Source organism: Orycteropus afer, unplaced genomic scaffold, assembly GCF_000298275.1.
Source record: "Orycteropus afer afer isolate SDZICR_OR568_19922 unplaced genomic scaffold, OryAfe1.0 scaffold00083, whole genome shotgun sequence".
Taxonomy (NCBI): Eukaryota; Metazoa; Chordata; class Mammalia; order Tubulidentata; family Orycteropodidae; genus Orycteropus; species Orycteropus afer.
The window spans coordinates 7312631-7329381 of record NW_006921670.1 but is presented as its reverse complement, the minus strand read 5'-3'; the positions used below and the strand labels follow the sequence as shown (position 1 = coordinate 7329381).

Sequence of the window (16751 nt, the reverse complement as noted above, 5' to 3'; positions counted from 1 at the left end):
CCCAAGCCCACAGGTCCAACTACTCACTTCCTCTGGGCAGCTGGCTGTGGCCAAGAAGTGACTACAGTCGTGTCCCTTGTCAGTGCTACTGTATACCTGGGAATTCCTACAGAAAATACAAATGCACTTGTTAGAAACATAGTCTGACAACCATATACATGGTCTTAGTCTTTGCCTTCTTTTTAACTGGAATGTTAGTCTTTTATTAAAAGTGAGCTGCAAGAGTTATCTAGTCTAAATGCAAATCCCTTATCAGATAATTTGTAAATAATTTCTCCCATTCTGTAGGTTGTGTTTTCATGTTCTTGATGGTATCCTCTGAAGCATGCAAGTTTTTAACTTTCATGATGTCAAATTCACCTGTATTTTCTTTTGTAGCTCGTGCTTTTGGTGTCCTAAGAAACCACTGCTTGATCCATGGTCATAAAAATTTACATTTGTAGGGAAGAAGTGGGAGGTGAGCTGTTACATTGTGGGGAATGTAAGTAGTGTCACAAAACAAAATGTGTATGAACTATTGAAACGACATATTGAAAGCAAAACGAACTGCTTTGTGAAATTTCACCCAAATCACAATGTTGTTGTTGTTGTTATGTGCCATCGAGTTGGCCCCAACTCATAGCCACCCCTCCTTGGGTTTCCGAGGCAGTATCACTACGGAAGTAGGATTGCCCAACCTTCCTTCCGAGGAGTGGCTGGTGGGTTTTATAGTTTTAGCTCTTACATTTTTATCTTTGATGCACCTTATATTAGTTTTATATATGGTGTGAGACAGGGATCCAGTGTCATTCTTTTGCATGTGGATGTCGAGTTGTCCCAGCATCAAACCAAAAACCAAACTCACTGCCATCACGTCGATTCCGACTTACAGCGACCACCTTTGGGTTTCCAAGGTGGTAAATACTTACAGAAGTAGATAGCCCAGTCTTCCTTCCACAGAGTGGCTGGTGGGTTTGATCCTCCAGCCTTCTGGTTAGTAGTCACATGCCTTAGACACTAGCCACCAGAACATCATTTATTGAAAAGTCTAGTCTTTTCTCCATTGAATTGTCATTACCCTTGTCAAGAATTGAATGACTGTGAATGTGAGAGTTTTATTTCTAGAGTTTCAGTTCTGTTCTGTTGATTTATACATCTTTCCTTTTGCTAGTACCGTACAAAAAAACAAACTCCCTGCCCTGGAGTCAGATCCAACTCATGGTGACCCCTCCTTGGGTTTCCAAGGCGGTATCACTACGGAAGTAGATTGCCCAACCTTCCTTCTGAGGAGTGGCTGGAGGGTTTGAATTGCCAGCCTTCTGGTTAGCAGTCAGATGCTCTTGATTATTACACCTTTGTAGTAATTTTTTTTTAATTTTTATTGTGATTTGGGTGAAAGTTTACAGAGCAAATTTATTTTCCATTCAGCAGTTAAAACACATTTTATTTCATGACATTGACTGTAATTCCCCACAGTGTAACAACTCTCTTTCCACTTCCTCCCCATAGTTAATTCTTCCCTGTGCCCTTCCTTCCTGTGCACTGCTGTCCCCCAAGCTGTCTCCCTGTGCAAACACTGCCCTTCTGTTCTCCTGATTGATCGCTCCAAGGAGTGTATCTACCTGATGTAAATGTTCACCCCATGTGCCTGTCTGTTGTTTGGCTGAAAGCCACAGGAGTGAGCTCAGTTCCAGACCTGAAGGGTAACTAGGGGCCATAGTGTCAGAGATCTCGCCACATGCTATCAGACCAGTAAATGTGGTCTTTTTTTTTCTTTTATGATTTTGAGTTTTCTTCCACGTTGGTCTCCCACTCTATCCAAGATCTTCTGTACTGATCCCTTTCCAAGTGGATGACAGTGGTAGCCAGGCACCATCTAGTTCTTCCAGTCTTATGGTCATATAGGCTGAGGATCACGTGGTCTGCTAGTCCCTTGGACTAATTGTTCCTATGTGTCTTTTTTTTTTTTTTTTCCTTTCTTCTTTTGCACTGGATGAGGAGAGACCATTGTTGGCATCTAGATGTCTGCTTGCAAGTTTTTAAGACCCCAGTCACTACTCATCAAAGTAGGATATAGAACTATGTTTTTATGTAGTATGTTATGCCAGTTGAGTTTGATGTCCCTTGCAACCTTTGTAGTAAATTTGAAATTAGGAAGTATGACTCCTTCACCTTTTTCTTTTTCAAGATTGCATTGGCTATTTCTGAGTCCCTTAAATTTCCATATGAATTTTAGAATCAATTTGTCAGTTTACGCAAAGAAGTTAGCTGGAAATTTGACAGAAATTTTGTTGACTGAATAGGATAACTTGGGGAAGTTTTGCCATCTTACCAATATTAAGTCTTTTGATCCATGAACATGGAGTGTCTTCACATTTATTTCAGTCATCTTTAATTTTTTTCAATAGTATTTTGTAGTTTTCAGAGTGTAAGTTTTGTACTTCTTTTGTTATGTTTACTCCTATGCATTTTATTGTTTTTAATGCTATTATAAATGGAATTGTTTCATTAATTTCATATTCAGATCATTTATGTGAGTGGTGGAGATAAAACAGATTTATGTATTTTGCTCTTGTATCCTGCAGCCTTGCTGAACTCACTGATGAATTCTAACAGGTTTTTTAGTGGAATCTTAGAATTTCCTATATGTAAGATCGTGTTAACTGCAAATGAGGATGGCTTTAGTCCTTCCTTTCCAATTGGGATGCCTTTTATTTGTTTTTCTTGCCCAACTACTCTGGTTAGAGCCACCTGTGCAGTATTGAATAGAGGTGGGGAGAGCTGTCTTATTCCTGGTCTGTGAAGTACAGTGTTAACCTGTGTGGTTTTTTATAGATGTTCCTCATTGAGTTGAGGAAGTTCCTTTCTTTTCTTAGTTTGCTGAGTGTTTTGTTATCATGACAAGGTGCTAGGTTTTGCCCAGCATTTTTCTGCATCTGTTGAGATGATCAGGGCAGTTTTCTCAGTGGGATAATCAGTGAAGGAAGGGAGACCTTTTTTTAATCAAGAAACGCTGTCCATTGAGTGATGCCACAGCCTTGGTCCAGACTCAGCCCAGCCTCCTGGGAAGGTCATCTTTCATCTGCTAGGCTATTGTCTCCTAAGTGGATGGAGCTTTACATCAACTCTTTTCTGAGCATTAGCTATGTCTACTTCACCTGGCCTGCCCTCAGGGCTTTCAGGAGGTTGGAGAGTGAGAAATGGAAAACTGTGTGGGCTGTGTGTAATCTGTGAGCGTGCCCGGATCTGTGAGGGGCAACCACATAGCTCCCTCTGGAAGTGAGCATGACTTGGAATTGGCATAGCAGGGAGGGCGGGGAGAGCGTGTGGCTGGCCAGATGACGGAAGCATGCACAGGGACAGAGCAGACAGGCTTAGGGTCTCAGAGTTGATCCTGCCCAGCCTCCTGCCGTGCAGGAGAGTTTCAGCTCCCCAACCTTGGCTTAAGCCCTTTTCCTGCCTTCCCTTTGCCCCTAATTTCTTTGCTTCCTCCCTCTACTTTCCAGATTTCTGTAGGAAAACAGCTAAAAAGAACAAGAAGGGTATGGAAGGGTGTAATGCTTGTACCAAAGTTAGATTCTCATAGAAGTGTGTGTGTGAGACAGACATACAGACCGACCATCCTGATGGGCAGCTTGGTGGCCAGGGGACTATTTGACCCGAAGGATGCGTGGGGACTCAGAAGTGGAGGGCCTGCTCCGTGAGCGTGGGTGCCAGTCCTCCCTTCCTGCTCTCTTCATAGGGATATACGTTTTTATTATTACTATTTTTATTGTGATTTGGGTGAAAGTTTACAGAGCAAATTCACTTTCCATACAGCAGCTCACATACACTTTGTCTCATGACACTGACTACAATTTCCCACAATGCAACAGCTCCCCTCCCACTTCCTCCCCATAGTTACCTCTTCCCTGTGTCCTTCCCCTTAGGGATATACTTTTGCTCCCACGTTGCGTCTGACCTATGATTCGCCCTGGGTCATGGTCTGGAACGTTCTGTCACCAACTGTTAAAGCCTCTCTCAAGAGCCACCTGACTATCTTTTCTCATTTTCGTTATATTGCCCTAGTTACAGCGGGATGTTCTGTTTTCTTTCTTAGTTTAAGCTTCACAGTTTTTAATGGAGGATTTTGAAATATTAGGTCTTTGGCAGTGGTTGGTTTTATGGGGAGAGCCACAGGAACTGGCCATCCATGTTGGTGGCCGGCTAAAAAGTGATCGTCTGTATGGAAGCCCTGCTGAGAGTTAGGGTGGGTGGGCAGGTGATGACCAGGATACTTGCCTGTGTGCACACCAGGGCACCTGCAACATTGGGGTCCGCTAACAGCAGCAGTCCCACTTTGAGCGCTGCCCTCTGCTGGCAGCCTGCCTCCTGCGCAGCTTCCCCAGGGACTAGATGGAGCTGCCCAGAAGACTCTGCCGTGAAAACCTCTGTGTCGGTGCTGTCCAGGATGGCGACACAGCCCACTGTGCCCACCGAGCACTGGAAATGTGGCTGGAGTGGCTAAGGAACTGACTTTGTAATTTGATTTTATTTAAATTAATGTGAACTTCAAAAATCAAAACCAAACTCGCTGCCATCGAGTCGATTCTGACTCAGCCACCCCTCCTTGGGTTTCCAAGGTGGTATCTCTGTGGAAGTAGATTGCCCAGTCTTCCTTCAGAGGAGTGGCTGGTGGGTTTGAACCGCCAGGCTTCTGGTTAGCAGTCAAATGCCATAGGCACAGCACCACTTAAGTTTAAGTGGCCACGTGTGGCTAGTGGCTGGACAGCGCAGGCATAGAGCCGCCTTGATCCAGTTTAGGCAGTGCTGGTAGGGTTCTCTGGAAAGGGCGGGCGTTGCACAGAAGACGTGGGGGCGGCACCCTCCTCTGACTCACAAGAGGGAGACAGAATCCCCATCAGCAGCCCAAGACTGATTGCTATGAGGCCAGACAGGCTACCACCCTCCAGCCTTATTAGCAACTCTAATGCCAGCTGTCCCTCCCCCGGCACTCACTCACTTCTTTGCTGGGTTCGATGATTGCTGTTAGTGTCCACACACAACTCCCAGACAATATGCACAGTTATGGGGCTTATTAGGGAAGTAACAGACTACAATCCAGGTTCAGGAACACACTCAGGATACATTTCTTCAGTCAGGACAGCCTCCCCTCTGCTGTGCCCTCAGGCACGTCTCTCTGGCCCTGGCCTCTTGGCTTGGTCCCTGCCCTGCTCAGGCAAGTGTTAGAAAATGCTTTTAGCTCTGCCGACAGCTACACCTAGGTGCACCCCACTCCACCAGCAAGCCTCCTGCCCCAAAACACTTAGTTTTCTCGCTCTGGGTGGCGAGGCCGCCGCTGTCTTGTGCCTCTTGGTTCCTCTGCAGTCGTCTCTGGCGGTCCAGGCGTCTCTCTGCCAAGACAGTCCAGTGCAGGGATCTCAGGTCCAAGGGCATGCTGCACTCCACTGCCAGCTGTTCTCTCGAGAAATACCAAACTTACTGCCATTGAGTCAGTTCTGACTCATAGCAACCCTGATGGGTTTCCAAAGCACTAAATCTTTATGGAAGTAGATTGTCCCATCTTCCTTCTGTGGAAAGCTGGTGGGCTTGAACAGCCAACCTTCTGGTTAGCAGTCACATGCCTTAGGCACTGTGCCACCCAAGTTCCTTTTTATCTCTAGAAGGGCTCCTTTTAAACCTGGTGGAGTGACAAAACGAACCAGTCTCCACAGTTGAGTTCCATGCACCTTATTTGCACGGTCCGTCCCCCCCCCCCAAGTAACCTGGTGGCAGTCCCAAAGACCATAGCTGGAAAGGCCACCCCACGTCATTCACTGCAGCACGGGGGGCTCAGCCAGGCCACACCACAGAGCAGGGTCTGTCTTAGTTGGATGTTAGTATACAAGGGACATTTTCACTCGGGGCCTGTCTGGCCCAGCTGCCGAAGTGAGTGGTTACAAAAGTGTTGTGTCTGACACAGGTGGCGGCCATGTGCCAGGACAGGGAGGCTGCCTGGCACACAGCCAGGTGCACAAGGGGCTCCAGGCGCTCTAACCCGGCCGGCCGGCCCCTGCTCACTCTGCCCCTCTGGTTGGAGAGCTGGGACCAGGGTGGCTCCGTTGAGGACTGGGTCCTGGGCATTTGCTGCCTCTCCTGACACTGTGCGTCGCAGCGGCTCAGGTGTTCACTGCTCTGTGGGACTCTTCCGTGTACAGCGGCATTGCATCCAGGAGCAGGACGAACTTCTCTGGAGTTACATAAACCAAGGCCCTGGTTGGAGAGCCCCGTCTCTGGCACCTGGGTCCTGGGTGAAGCAAGGGCCGGTTTAACGTCCTCCTGTCTGCCTTGCTGTCATCTGCCCAGGCCTTTAAAGAGCTATTGATGACTCGGGACAAACTTCTATAACTGAGGGCTTTGCTGTGGAAACTGATGATTGCTTCAGGGGATCCGTGACTTCCGCAGCTTCTCCGCCGGGCCTGGTGCTGAGCCTGCGTTTCTGATGTCACAGGAGCGGTTTTGTGCTGCTCAGTCTGTCACAGGCGCAGGACACGGCTCTGGGTGCAGAGTGCAGCCCTGAGGGCATGGGCGCTAGTTACAGCAATGTCTCCATGTGTTGGGTCCTGGAGCCAGAGCAGTGATGGTGGAAGGAAGAGGAGCTGTGGTAGCTCGGGGATGATTGACCGTGAAGGAAGAACCTTGCCTCCAGGGGGCTCTCTTTCGCTTCATGAAGATGCACCGCGGGGCATCGGGTCTTCTGCAGCCACCTTGCCGCACGTTTTCCAGCTGCTCTCCTCTGCAGCCTGATCCCTGGAGGGGCAGCTGTCCGTCCGCATTCCAAACACCGGGACCCTGCAGCGGCCCTGCCCTGTCATTCCCCTCCCAGCCTGCCTCTCCCACCACTGCCCCCTCAGCCATGGGCCACATCCCAGCCCTGCACTTTGCCATCAGGAATGATAACCTGGCTCGAGAGTAGATCGTGAATCAGCTTTGAGCTGCTCTGGTTCCTGGCAGCTGCCCTCCCTCCTCAGCTGCTGGGCTCCCTGGCGCTCAGGCTCCATGGAGCTTGTACTGAGGCACTCGGCACAGTGCCCCTGCCTCTAAGCCCACAAACGGAAAGTGGCTTTCTCTCCAGGGTATGGATGTTTGTCTGAGGCAGCTTTGCTGACCGGGCCACCTCGTGAGTCCTTCCACCTCGGGTGGACGCCCAGCAAGGCACTCCCTCTGACTCTACAGAGCCCAAGTGTGGCCAGGCCCCTGAGCCCTTGGCTGCCCGTGCAGCGGTCAGCTGGGCGTCCGTTGAAGGTCTCCAGAGGGGGCTCTTAGCACGCTTCCTAGCATTCTTCCCCCGTGGGGACTGGTTGAGGCCACCAAAAAGAGCCTCCTCTAACCAGCCTTGCCGTGGCTCTGACCTGCAGAGCCAGGATTGCAGGTCCTGATGGCCTGTGGGTATGTGGAGAGCAGACACAGGCTTGTCCGCACTGTGGCCCTGCGTGGCGCATGTTGTCAGAGGTGGCTCTGGCAGATGTGTGGGACACTGCCGTTTCCAGAAGTTTCTGGTGCTGGTTCCAAGGTTAGTTCAGTGTGTACTTTGGTGCTTGTCTTTCTTTCCTGCCCCAATTTTAGATGCATTTTACTAGGGGACCGTCCCAACCAGTCCCCGTTCTGTGGTGGCGAGGGGCCTGGGCCTTTCTGATGCGTCCACTCCGTGGCCCCGTCCTCGTTTCTGTAAACCCCTGTGGCCCAGGGTGGCGGAGCCCCCCTGTCCTCTACTGTTTCTCTTTGGCCCAAACTGGAGACACTGTTAGCAGGTGGTGCTGCCAAGCCCAGGTACAGCACACGCTTCCCAGGGCTCAGTCACCTCTCCTGCTGTTCATAAACTCTTCTGGCAGATTGGAGCAGCGGGAGTCTGGGTCACACTCTGTACTTGTGGGTTTTAAATTAACACATTTCATTTACTGCCATGCTGTTTGCTTGCCAAGGGAGGGGCCCAGGGATCGGTGATGACTTGTGCCATGACTGCCTGGGAGCCACCAGGATAGGCAGGGCCCAGCAGTCTACAGAGAGCTCAGCCCAGTGATCAAAGGTCCTTGTTGACAGCTTCAGCCACTGTCCCTTGCTTGTTATTCTCCCTTGAAATCTGTGGGCAACAGACTGCTGCTGATCTGGCTCGCTCTTTAAGCCTGAGTCTAATCGTAAACTTAACGAGGGTGAGACCACGGGAGCACCACTGAGGTGATCAGTATTGACTAACTTTCTGCCCCCACGTCTTGACTGGTGACCTGGCTGCCTGTGCCCAGGAATGAGGCCTGTTGCATTTCTACCTGTCTGCATGCTCTACCCTGGTGCCACCAGCTCCTGTCACCCGGAGGCAGGGGCAGGGCCTTGTCAGTCTACAGTATGGGCCACTGCTTTCAACCCTGTAGCAAACCATCTTTCCCTTCCAGGACACTCGCAGGGTTTTCATTTCTCAGAAGCATTTGTGTGGATTATCGCATGGTGTCAGCTTCTCCTGGGGACCTAGGCTGGAGGACGGAGGTAGCAGCCAGCCTCCTCTCTGCCTGACCCTGGGCTCTCCACAGAGGAACAACAGGCCTCTGGATCTGAAGCATTTTTACGAGGAGGGTTTGGATGGGACCTTGAGATGGGCTTAGCCTAGAATCAGAGTTTTTAGAAACATTTACTGGCCATCATTTCTGATTATCAAAATATGATCTCATCATGGAAATATGGAAACTACCACCAGAGTGAGTTAAGTGTCACCTGTCACCTTAGTGCAGGGTCCACTGTTGGGTTTGGTAGGTCTCTCCAGTTTGTCTTTCTCTGCTAGAGGACATCTTCACAGGGTCAGGGTCACATTTACACACCGTAAAGCAGTTTTGTGCCATGAATCCTTCCCCAGAGTGATAATTACTTGAAAGCATTAATTTTTTCAGGGACTGTGTGTTGTTCCCTAGTATTGGGGTACCCCATTTAGTTGGGGTGTCTCCAGTGTTTCCCTGTTAGAAACCGCCGTGTGGCCCCTCCTGTCTACGTGGATCCCTCTCACTGTCCCTTTGCCTTGCAGATTGTTTGCTGCACGAGGACAACTTCTCGCTGAGGTGCCCCAAGCACAAGGTGAGTCAGAGGCCCGAGAGCCTGAGCCCTTGGCAGGGCTGGTGGTCCCAGCGGCTCCTCCAGAGAGACTGAGAGAGACCAGGGCCCCGTCCAGGACCTCAGGCTGCTGGCCCGTCCTGCCTCCAGCCCCAGCGGGTGGGAGGCTGCTGCTGGAGGATGATCTGCCCCTGTGTGGTGGGAATGGGCTGGGAGGAGGTGTGCACAGTGGGGCGTTTTGCCTCTTGGCTAAGGGAAAGTAGATCAAATACGAAACTCCTGGTGCCGTCTGGATTTAGGGACGCCCCCCTAGTTCCCGGCGGCACCCCCTTCCTGGTGCACGTATAACGTAGGCTCTAAGCCTTGACGGGGAAGCCGGGGCTCTGGGGAAAGGCACAGGCTCCTAGAAGTGTTAAGCAGAAGTGACCCATGGGTACACAGCTGAGGGCTGCTGCCCCACCCCTGGTGTGTTTAAGGTGCTCCCTCTCAGTCGCCTCTTGCAGGAATGGTGGGCCTGTTTTCTGAGCTCCTCCCCCGTGTGTAAGGAGGGAGGGAAGGCTGGGAGTGGTCTCCTGCAGTGGCCACGCGGCCTCTTCTGGCTGAGGGCACACTGACACCTGCTGGTCACCACTGCTCACACCTCCAGATGGGACAGAAAGGACTAGCAACAGCACCTGCGCGGAGGCAGCCCTCGGGCGCTCTTGAGGTGTTCATGTGAGCCTCTCTGTGTAAAGCGCTCCCAGACGTGGCTCTCATCATCTTCCTTTTCGCTTAATCTCCACGTCTGGTTTTTGAAACTTCCCTATTTCAGATGGTCACCTTTGTCTCTGCAAATCTGTCTGAGTATCTCCTGTTTGTCGCTCAATACTGACTCTTCTCTCCCTTTCATTTTCCGTGTGCCGCTCCCCGCCTCCCCTCCGCCCTCCCGGCCCCCCTCTGTCCCTGCGTCCCGTCTGCCCCGGGCTTGGCCGCCGCAGCCCCCCCTCCCGTGCCCGCTCCCCCCGTTGCAGAACAAGACCGCGAAAGGCAGCCTGAGCACAGAGCAGTCGGAGCGGGGGTGAGGGGGGCAGTTTGCTCGCGGGAACGGAGTACAGCAAGCACAGGTGAGTCAGGGCTCAGCGCCCCCACCTCTGCCGGCCCCTGGGAGTGAGGCAGCGGGAAGATGCCAGGAGCTACCTGTCTCCTTCGGGTCACGGAGAAGTGCTCTTTAAACTCTCCTCTACCCACTGGGGCTCAGGGTCACTGTTCCTGAAGCCAGCCCTTGGGGCTGAGCCTGCCGGGGGGGCTCTAGTGGTGGTCTTAGGTCAGGACACGTCCGGTGGCTGGGCCTTTCCCCCGCAGGGCCATGTCCCCCCAACCCTTCTTCTGCTGGCTCAGAAAGGGCGCCGGGAAAGTTCCCGTCTTTATTCTGTTCCGGTCTTTGCAGTTGACTGCACCTGTGAGGCTGACCTTGTGTTTTCTCTGTCCCAGTTGTGGTGTTTGAGCTCTTGTTCTCCCCCATGCACTGAAGGGTGTCTTCTCCCGGAAGTACAAAGGAAGGAGGTCCCCTCAAGGACTGAGTGGGTTTGAGCGTCTGATTTTGCTTTTCCTTAAAAGCCTAGAGTGTTAGAGATGTGCCCTCTGTGAGTGTGGGGTCTGTGGTCAGGGCTGCCTCAGCGTGTGTCCATGCAAACAGGGTGACAGGTCCCCACTGTGCCACGTGGCCTCCGTCCCTCCTTTGCTGAGTCAAGGACAACGGAGTCAAGCCAAAGACAGATGAGGACAACAGGTGGTAAAGGGAAGTGTGGTCCTTGTTGCCCAGGGCTGGCCGCCTTGGCAGTGCTGCTCTTAGAAGGGCTTGCTTCTGGCAAGGAGGGGCTGCTGGGCTGCTAGGTGTCTGGGACCCGCACACGGGCAGGTGCAGGCCGCACCCTCTGGGCAGCGGGCATCCCCGACACGTCTCAGTGGCATATGGGCCCCTACCCTGTTACAGCTAGAAGATTCCCATCTTTCCCTGGGATTCTTAACAGTATTTTGAATCACAATAATTTGAGGAAAAATACCATGGATCTGCGAATGTAACTATTTTCTCTTCTCCAAGAAAATGATCTCTGAGACCCTGTTGATTTCTTCAGTGGACCCGGAGCCGAATCCAGGGCTCCGCACCCAGTCCTGCACGGCCAGCCCAGGCAGGCGCCGTGAGCGTTTGGTGGGACAGCGTGCGCCTCTGCATTGGCCAGGTGTAGCGAGCCGGCGGCCCACAGGACGGCTCTCCTCCCTCCTCCAGGGAGTCGGGTTGCAGGGGAGGGGACGCTTGTGCCCCCTTCCCACTGATCAGCCCTCAGGACAAAGTAGCGATTCAGGTGGCTTATGAACAGTGGTTTCTGCCGGCCCTTCCCATGGTCCCGGCGCACATCGGGTCCCTGCACTGGGCGGGCTCTGCAGCTCCCCGCGAGGCCCCTGGGTTTGTGGAGCCGTGTTCTGTAAGGACCCTCAGGGAGTGGTCCTGAGGTGTGCCCTGAAGACCCCGCTGGAGGAGAGCCGCTGTCGGTGCTCTCTGTTGTCCTGGAATCCAGCTGCCGTGTGGCAAAAAGGCACCGTGTGGGCCTGGGCTTAGGGGTCACTCACCTTAGAGGGCTGGGCTCTTGAGGCGGGCAGTGAGCTTCACCTCCAAAGCTGGCATCACCACTGCTGTGTTTACGGGAGGAGAAACTGAGGCATGAGTGAGGAGGGGGCTGGCCCTGCCACCATGAGGAGCACCAAGGCCGTTGCGGTGGGACCCTTCCCCTCCCAGAGTCTGGCCAGTCTCATTCACCTGCGATGTGGTCTTTCATGTGCTTTTCTCGGGAAGCAGGAGCCATCGGCTAGTGTCTCTGTTTTGAGCATCAGCAGATCGTGGTAGAGACGGGGCACCTCTGTCAGCCCAGGGTGTGCTGTAGGGGCTGTTGAGGAGCCCCAGCGATGGAGGATGTCACCCAACAGGGCACTGAAGGGACAGTGGAGGCATACACGGGTCCTGCTCCTTGGCGGCCAGCTTTCCCTCAGAGGCAGTGCTGGGTGGCCTGGAGCCCTGTACTGCCCGCTTCCTCAGAAGGGCCCACCCGCGTCACCACACCCCGACAGTGCTCGTGTGCCCGTTGTGTTACTGCTCCCACATTAGACGGTAAACTCCGTGAGAGCAGGGGCCACGTCGCTTTCGTGTCGTGTCCTAGCCAGAGCCTGACATTAGTGCTGCTCGAGGCTCACAGACAGAGTGACCACATCCCAGAGGAGAATGAGTCGGTCCCCTGGGCTGGCTGTCCGTAGATCACTGCAGACTCAGAGTCAGAGCCCTCCCTCCCCAGAGAGAATACTGGAAACGGCCAACACGGAAGTAGCCCCTGCCGGCTGTCACTGGCAGAGCGTCTGCCCCAGGCTTGCTGCTCCAGGCCCGGCCCTCTTGTACCACATCCCCGCAGGTAGACGGGGCCGTGAAGCTCAGGGGTGGCAGTCCCTGGGGCCCAGTCAGAGGAGCATGGCCAGGATGGGAGCCCCAATCCCAATTCTGAACACACGTGTTCGTCCCTGGGCTGCAGCATTTCCAAGGTGGGAGCCAGAGACCTCTGAGAGTGGGTGTGGAATCCCGTGTAGTGCCCTGAGCAGAGCCTGGCCTGGACAGTTCTGAGGAGCTCCTTGAGAAGTCTGGGTCCCATTGTGTCCTGTGGCCCTGGCTCCTCAGGAGCTGGGGGGTGGTCCGCAGTCTCCCGCCCTGTACGAGCCCCCTCCCCATCAGACACAGGCTCGGGAGTCATGGAGAATGAGTGCCGTTAATGTGAAACTGTCCTGCAGGCCACCTGGCATGGTCTGTAGGGGTCTCTTCCCCAGAGTGGCAGATGTCGTCGTCCATTGCAGATAGTACCCTTGGCTGAGACGAGTGGGGGGTCAGGGGCTGAGGCCCTCAGCCAGGATCCTCCACCTGCCTCTGCAGGACGGGAACGCTCCTGGCCTCAGTTCACCAGGAGGGGGCGCACCGCAGCCTGGCCTCTGCTGGGCCCCAGCTCAGCCAGCCAGTCACCACTGCCACCTGAACCAACGTGCCAGGCCTCCTGGCAGGCGGGTCGGACACATGCTCAGAGCTGTCGCTCAGCACCTGTCCCCTGTCTTCCAGGTGAGACTGTGGAGATGAGACGTGGTGGACACGCGTGATGGAATGGAACCCGTCCTGTGCAGCCCCCCACCCCCACCCCGACGTGCCTGCCCGTGCCAGCACTTCCTCCTCAGTTCTTACATCACACTCACCCCGGGACACCAAGGAAAGAGACCCAAGAAGTTGGAAAGGCTGTTTCCATGGACACAATCTCCATAGTGACAATGTGGGGGAGGGGGGAGGGGAGGGATGATGGGAGAAGGGTGGGGGGAACTAAAAGGGAGGGATAAAAATATATATCTATAAATCTATTTTTAGTCTGGAAAGACTTTGTTTAAATGAAAGGTGCGCTATCCCTTTTGATTCTATTTTAAAATTACCTGGTTCAAGAACTCCAAATTGTTCCAATGACAATGAAATTCAAGTGTGAAATTGAACTGAACAAACTCATCTCACAAGGACGGGTGTGTGGCTCGGTTCGTGGCCTCTCCTGCCAACCCGGAGAGCCGTTGCCCAGGACCGAAGAAACAGATGAGCCGCGCCGAACCACCCCGTGTCACTTGTCTCCAGGTGGGGAGGTATGGGGGAGGGGAGGGGAGGGCCATGTTTTCAAGAGTGGGGGAATGATGTTTCAACACAAATAAATTTTTTCATTTCCAGAAACACTATTTATTTATTATTATTTTAAAATTTTTTTTATCTTTTTTTTGATGGGGTGGGTAAGTTGGCGGAGACCCCACAGTCACAGCCAGGTCCTGGGTCACTGGCTGGCGAACCCACGGGCCTCACCGTGTGTGCACAGTGGGCGCTGGACAGCAGGCGGAGATGAGGGGCCGCAGCCCCTGCACGTTCGGGGCACCTGTGTCCTGCCCCCCGGGAGCAGGAGGTGGCCCAGGCCTCTGCTGCCGGGCAGGGACATGAGTCAGGGCTGCCCTGTGGGTCAGTGGGCCGCGCCAGCCAGAACACCCGGTTACCCTGCTTGCTTTTCGCACTCATTTTTATAAAGGAAAAGGAGGCCTGCCAGTTGAGCGGTCCCGTGCTACATGATTACGTTGTATTGTTTTGTTTTGTAAATTGTATAATTTTTAAATATCTGAGTTTTAAAAAAAGAAAAAAGTACAAAAAAAACTTGTTAAGGCCTTAAGAAGGGGTTAGTGCATCTTTCAGGGGTCACTCTGCCGTGGGGATAAACTAGCTGTTTCACAAACAGTTTTATTAAGAAAAAAAAAAGAAAAACAAAAAAATAATAAAGTTCATTTTAACCTTGTTTCCTTTGTTTACTCTAAAGTGAACCGTCTCTTCCTCCCACTCTGACACCCAGAAGGTGGCTGTGGGTTGGGCTTCGGGCAACACTGCCCTCTGACCTCGGCTCGGGCCTCCAGCCTCACACAGGCAGGGCTATCCTCGTGGCTGTCCCAGACGGAACCGCAGCTGCTCCCCTGGGCTACCAGCCCGGGCCAGGGAGGCAGTCCACGTCAGGGACAATCACATCTCCATACATGGACATGTTGCCAGTCAACAGTAATTTTAAAGGTTATAGAAACATAATCCAGTGTTAATGGACTTTGAGAGTAAATATTAGAAGGACTTGTGAAGTGGAAACAAGCGATGATAACTGGGTTCCTCTGGGCACATTGGTTTGAGGCAGCACAAAGGGCAGGTTAACCTCATCTTAATGGCTGCACCAGCGTGCGGCCCATCTCTCTACGCAGCCAGCACGGTGGCAGAGGCACGTTCAGGTGGCCAGGTGGGGTCTACTCAGAAATGCCAGCTTTTTGAGCTGCTCCATTCAGCTTCTGCTTTTGACTTGGCATTAACACTGCTGACATGATGTTAAGTTTCAGGTGTTGAGTTTGAGACCACAAAACTTGGAAAACGGGTACCTTGAGGAAGATGTTTTCCTGGTGGCGAAGACGTCCTCATTGTGCGTCTTGACTCCTGTGGTCCCTTTTGGCGTGCTGACCCTTGAATGAGGACTGCCGCTGTCCTAGGTCTTTGCTGGGACTGGCTTCCGGAAAGCACTGCAGCCCCTGCGGTGAGCCTCAGCTGTCCGTGCCCCATCAGCCCCGCTGCCGGCACCCCTGAAGCCCCCACAGCTCCACCAGAGCAGACGGCAGGCTGGGATGCAGGGATACCCTTACATAAGTCTCCGTGGCTTGTTCACTAACAGTGACAGACTTTTGACAGTGGAAGGCATGGCTGAGGGCAGGCGGCAGGGAGGTGGAGGCTGGCCCGCTCTGCTGGGCTTCCCTGTGCTGCCTGCCTCAGGACCACAGGCGATGTGAAACGCTTGGAGCTCTGGAGTCAATGGCGTTGGCTACACCAGCCACTAAGAGGCAGCCCAGGTTGTAGAGTGGGAAGGGCACTGGGCCACCATTACAGACTCTCCCCTGGCCTTCAGAGCCTGGCACCAGAGGGCAGTGCCCTTCACATCCCTGTCTGCATGGCTGTGGCTGGGGAGAGCATGGCACACCGGGCAAGGGTTAAAGCAGTATCCAGGGCCACTGTGTTCCAGAACCATGACAGACACATGTCCTACAGTCCACCTCACACCATGTGGACTCCCTGACTGCCCCAGGATGGGGACACTTAGCTGGATCAGATAGGTGGCCATACCCAGATCAAAAAGCCCCCAGGGTGTCTAGGGTTTTTTCCTCCTAGTCTGTTGAGTAACCTCAAAACTGAAAGCCCAGGGACTCCTGTTCCCCACAGTCCAGCTCTAGGCCAGACACACAATCCATGCCAACTGACCCCACACTGCACCCCATCTGCCCTAGATGATGCTTTACGGCACCTTGGCCTTGGCACCACCAGTCCACTTCCAGGAAGCTTTTCCAGAAGGCCCAGCCCCAAAGTTGGACAGCATTCCCATAGCACTCAGCAGGCCCCATCTGCTGGCCTTGGACTTCAGCTCTTGTGACCTTGCCTCCTCAGTCATGCACACCCGGTCTTACCCCATGTCTTCCCTCGAGACCCCCCTGGGCCCGGCCCTCACAGCCATGGCTGTAGGTCCAGCACAGGTGAAACAGCCCAAGACGAGACACAGTGGAGGCTAGGTAACAGGAAGACCTCAGCAACCTCTGCCCTCTGGCCTGGCAGGAGAGTGGGGAGTGGGGATTCACCAGTGGGGAGAGAAGCTTCCACACTGCTGTCAAACCCAGTGGGAGTCGAAAACGGTGGAAGCCAGTGCCGTTCGGGGACACAGCCCCAGTCTCCCGTCTCTCGAGTCCAGAGGGCTCGGACCTGTTCAGGAGGCCTCTGGGGAAGCGTCCTCACGGGGCAGTAAGGGGAGCTGGGACACCAGGTGGGAGCCTGTCCGGAAGATGAGGCAGTCTGTATGCACAGGGGGAGAGGAGACAGAATCCCTTCAAGACCTGGGACACTGCACTGTCTCCAGAACTTGCCCCGCAACCCTGTGCTGGACAAGGGACCTGGGGTGGGGGTACCCTGCCCAGATCCGCCCACCCTCTTGCTCAGGAAGTTACATCTCCCCACACCCTCGTGTTTATCTCAGCCCCTCTGGATTTCAGTAAGCCCAAATGACATAACTCAGCCTGAATACCACCTCTTCTGTTACTGAAGAAGGGTGGGGGTG

At 53.4% G+C, this 16751-nt stretch overlaps 1 protein-coding gene across 1 annotated transcript in view; it reads left to right on the top strand.

Moving 5' to 3' along the window:
* TCF20 (transcription factor 20) overlaps nucleotides 1-10112 on the top strand; it is a 52233-nt gene extending 42121 nt beyond the window's left edge. Inside the window, exons 3-4 of the mRNA XM_007941724.1 lie at nucleotides 9026-9075; nucleotides 10029-10112. Of these exons, the coding sequence (XP_007939915.1) occupies nucleotides 9026-9075; nucleotides 10029-10112 (134 nt within the window). The remainder of the gene's footprint in view (nucleotides 1-9025; nucleotides 9076-10028) is intronic.
* Nucleotides 10113-16751: the final 6639 nt, after the last annotated feature.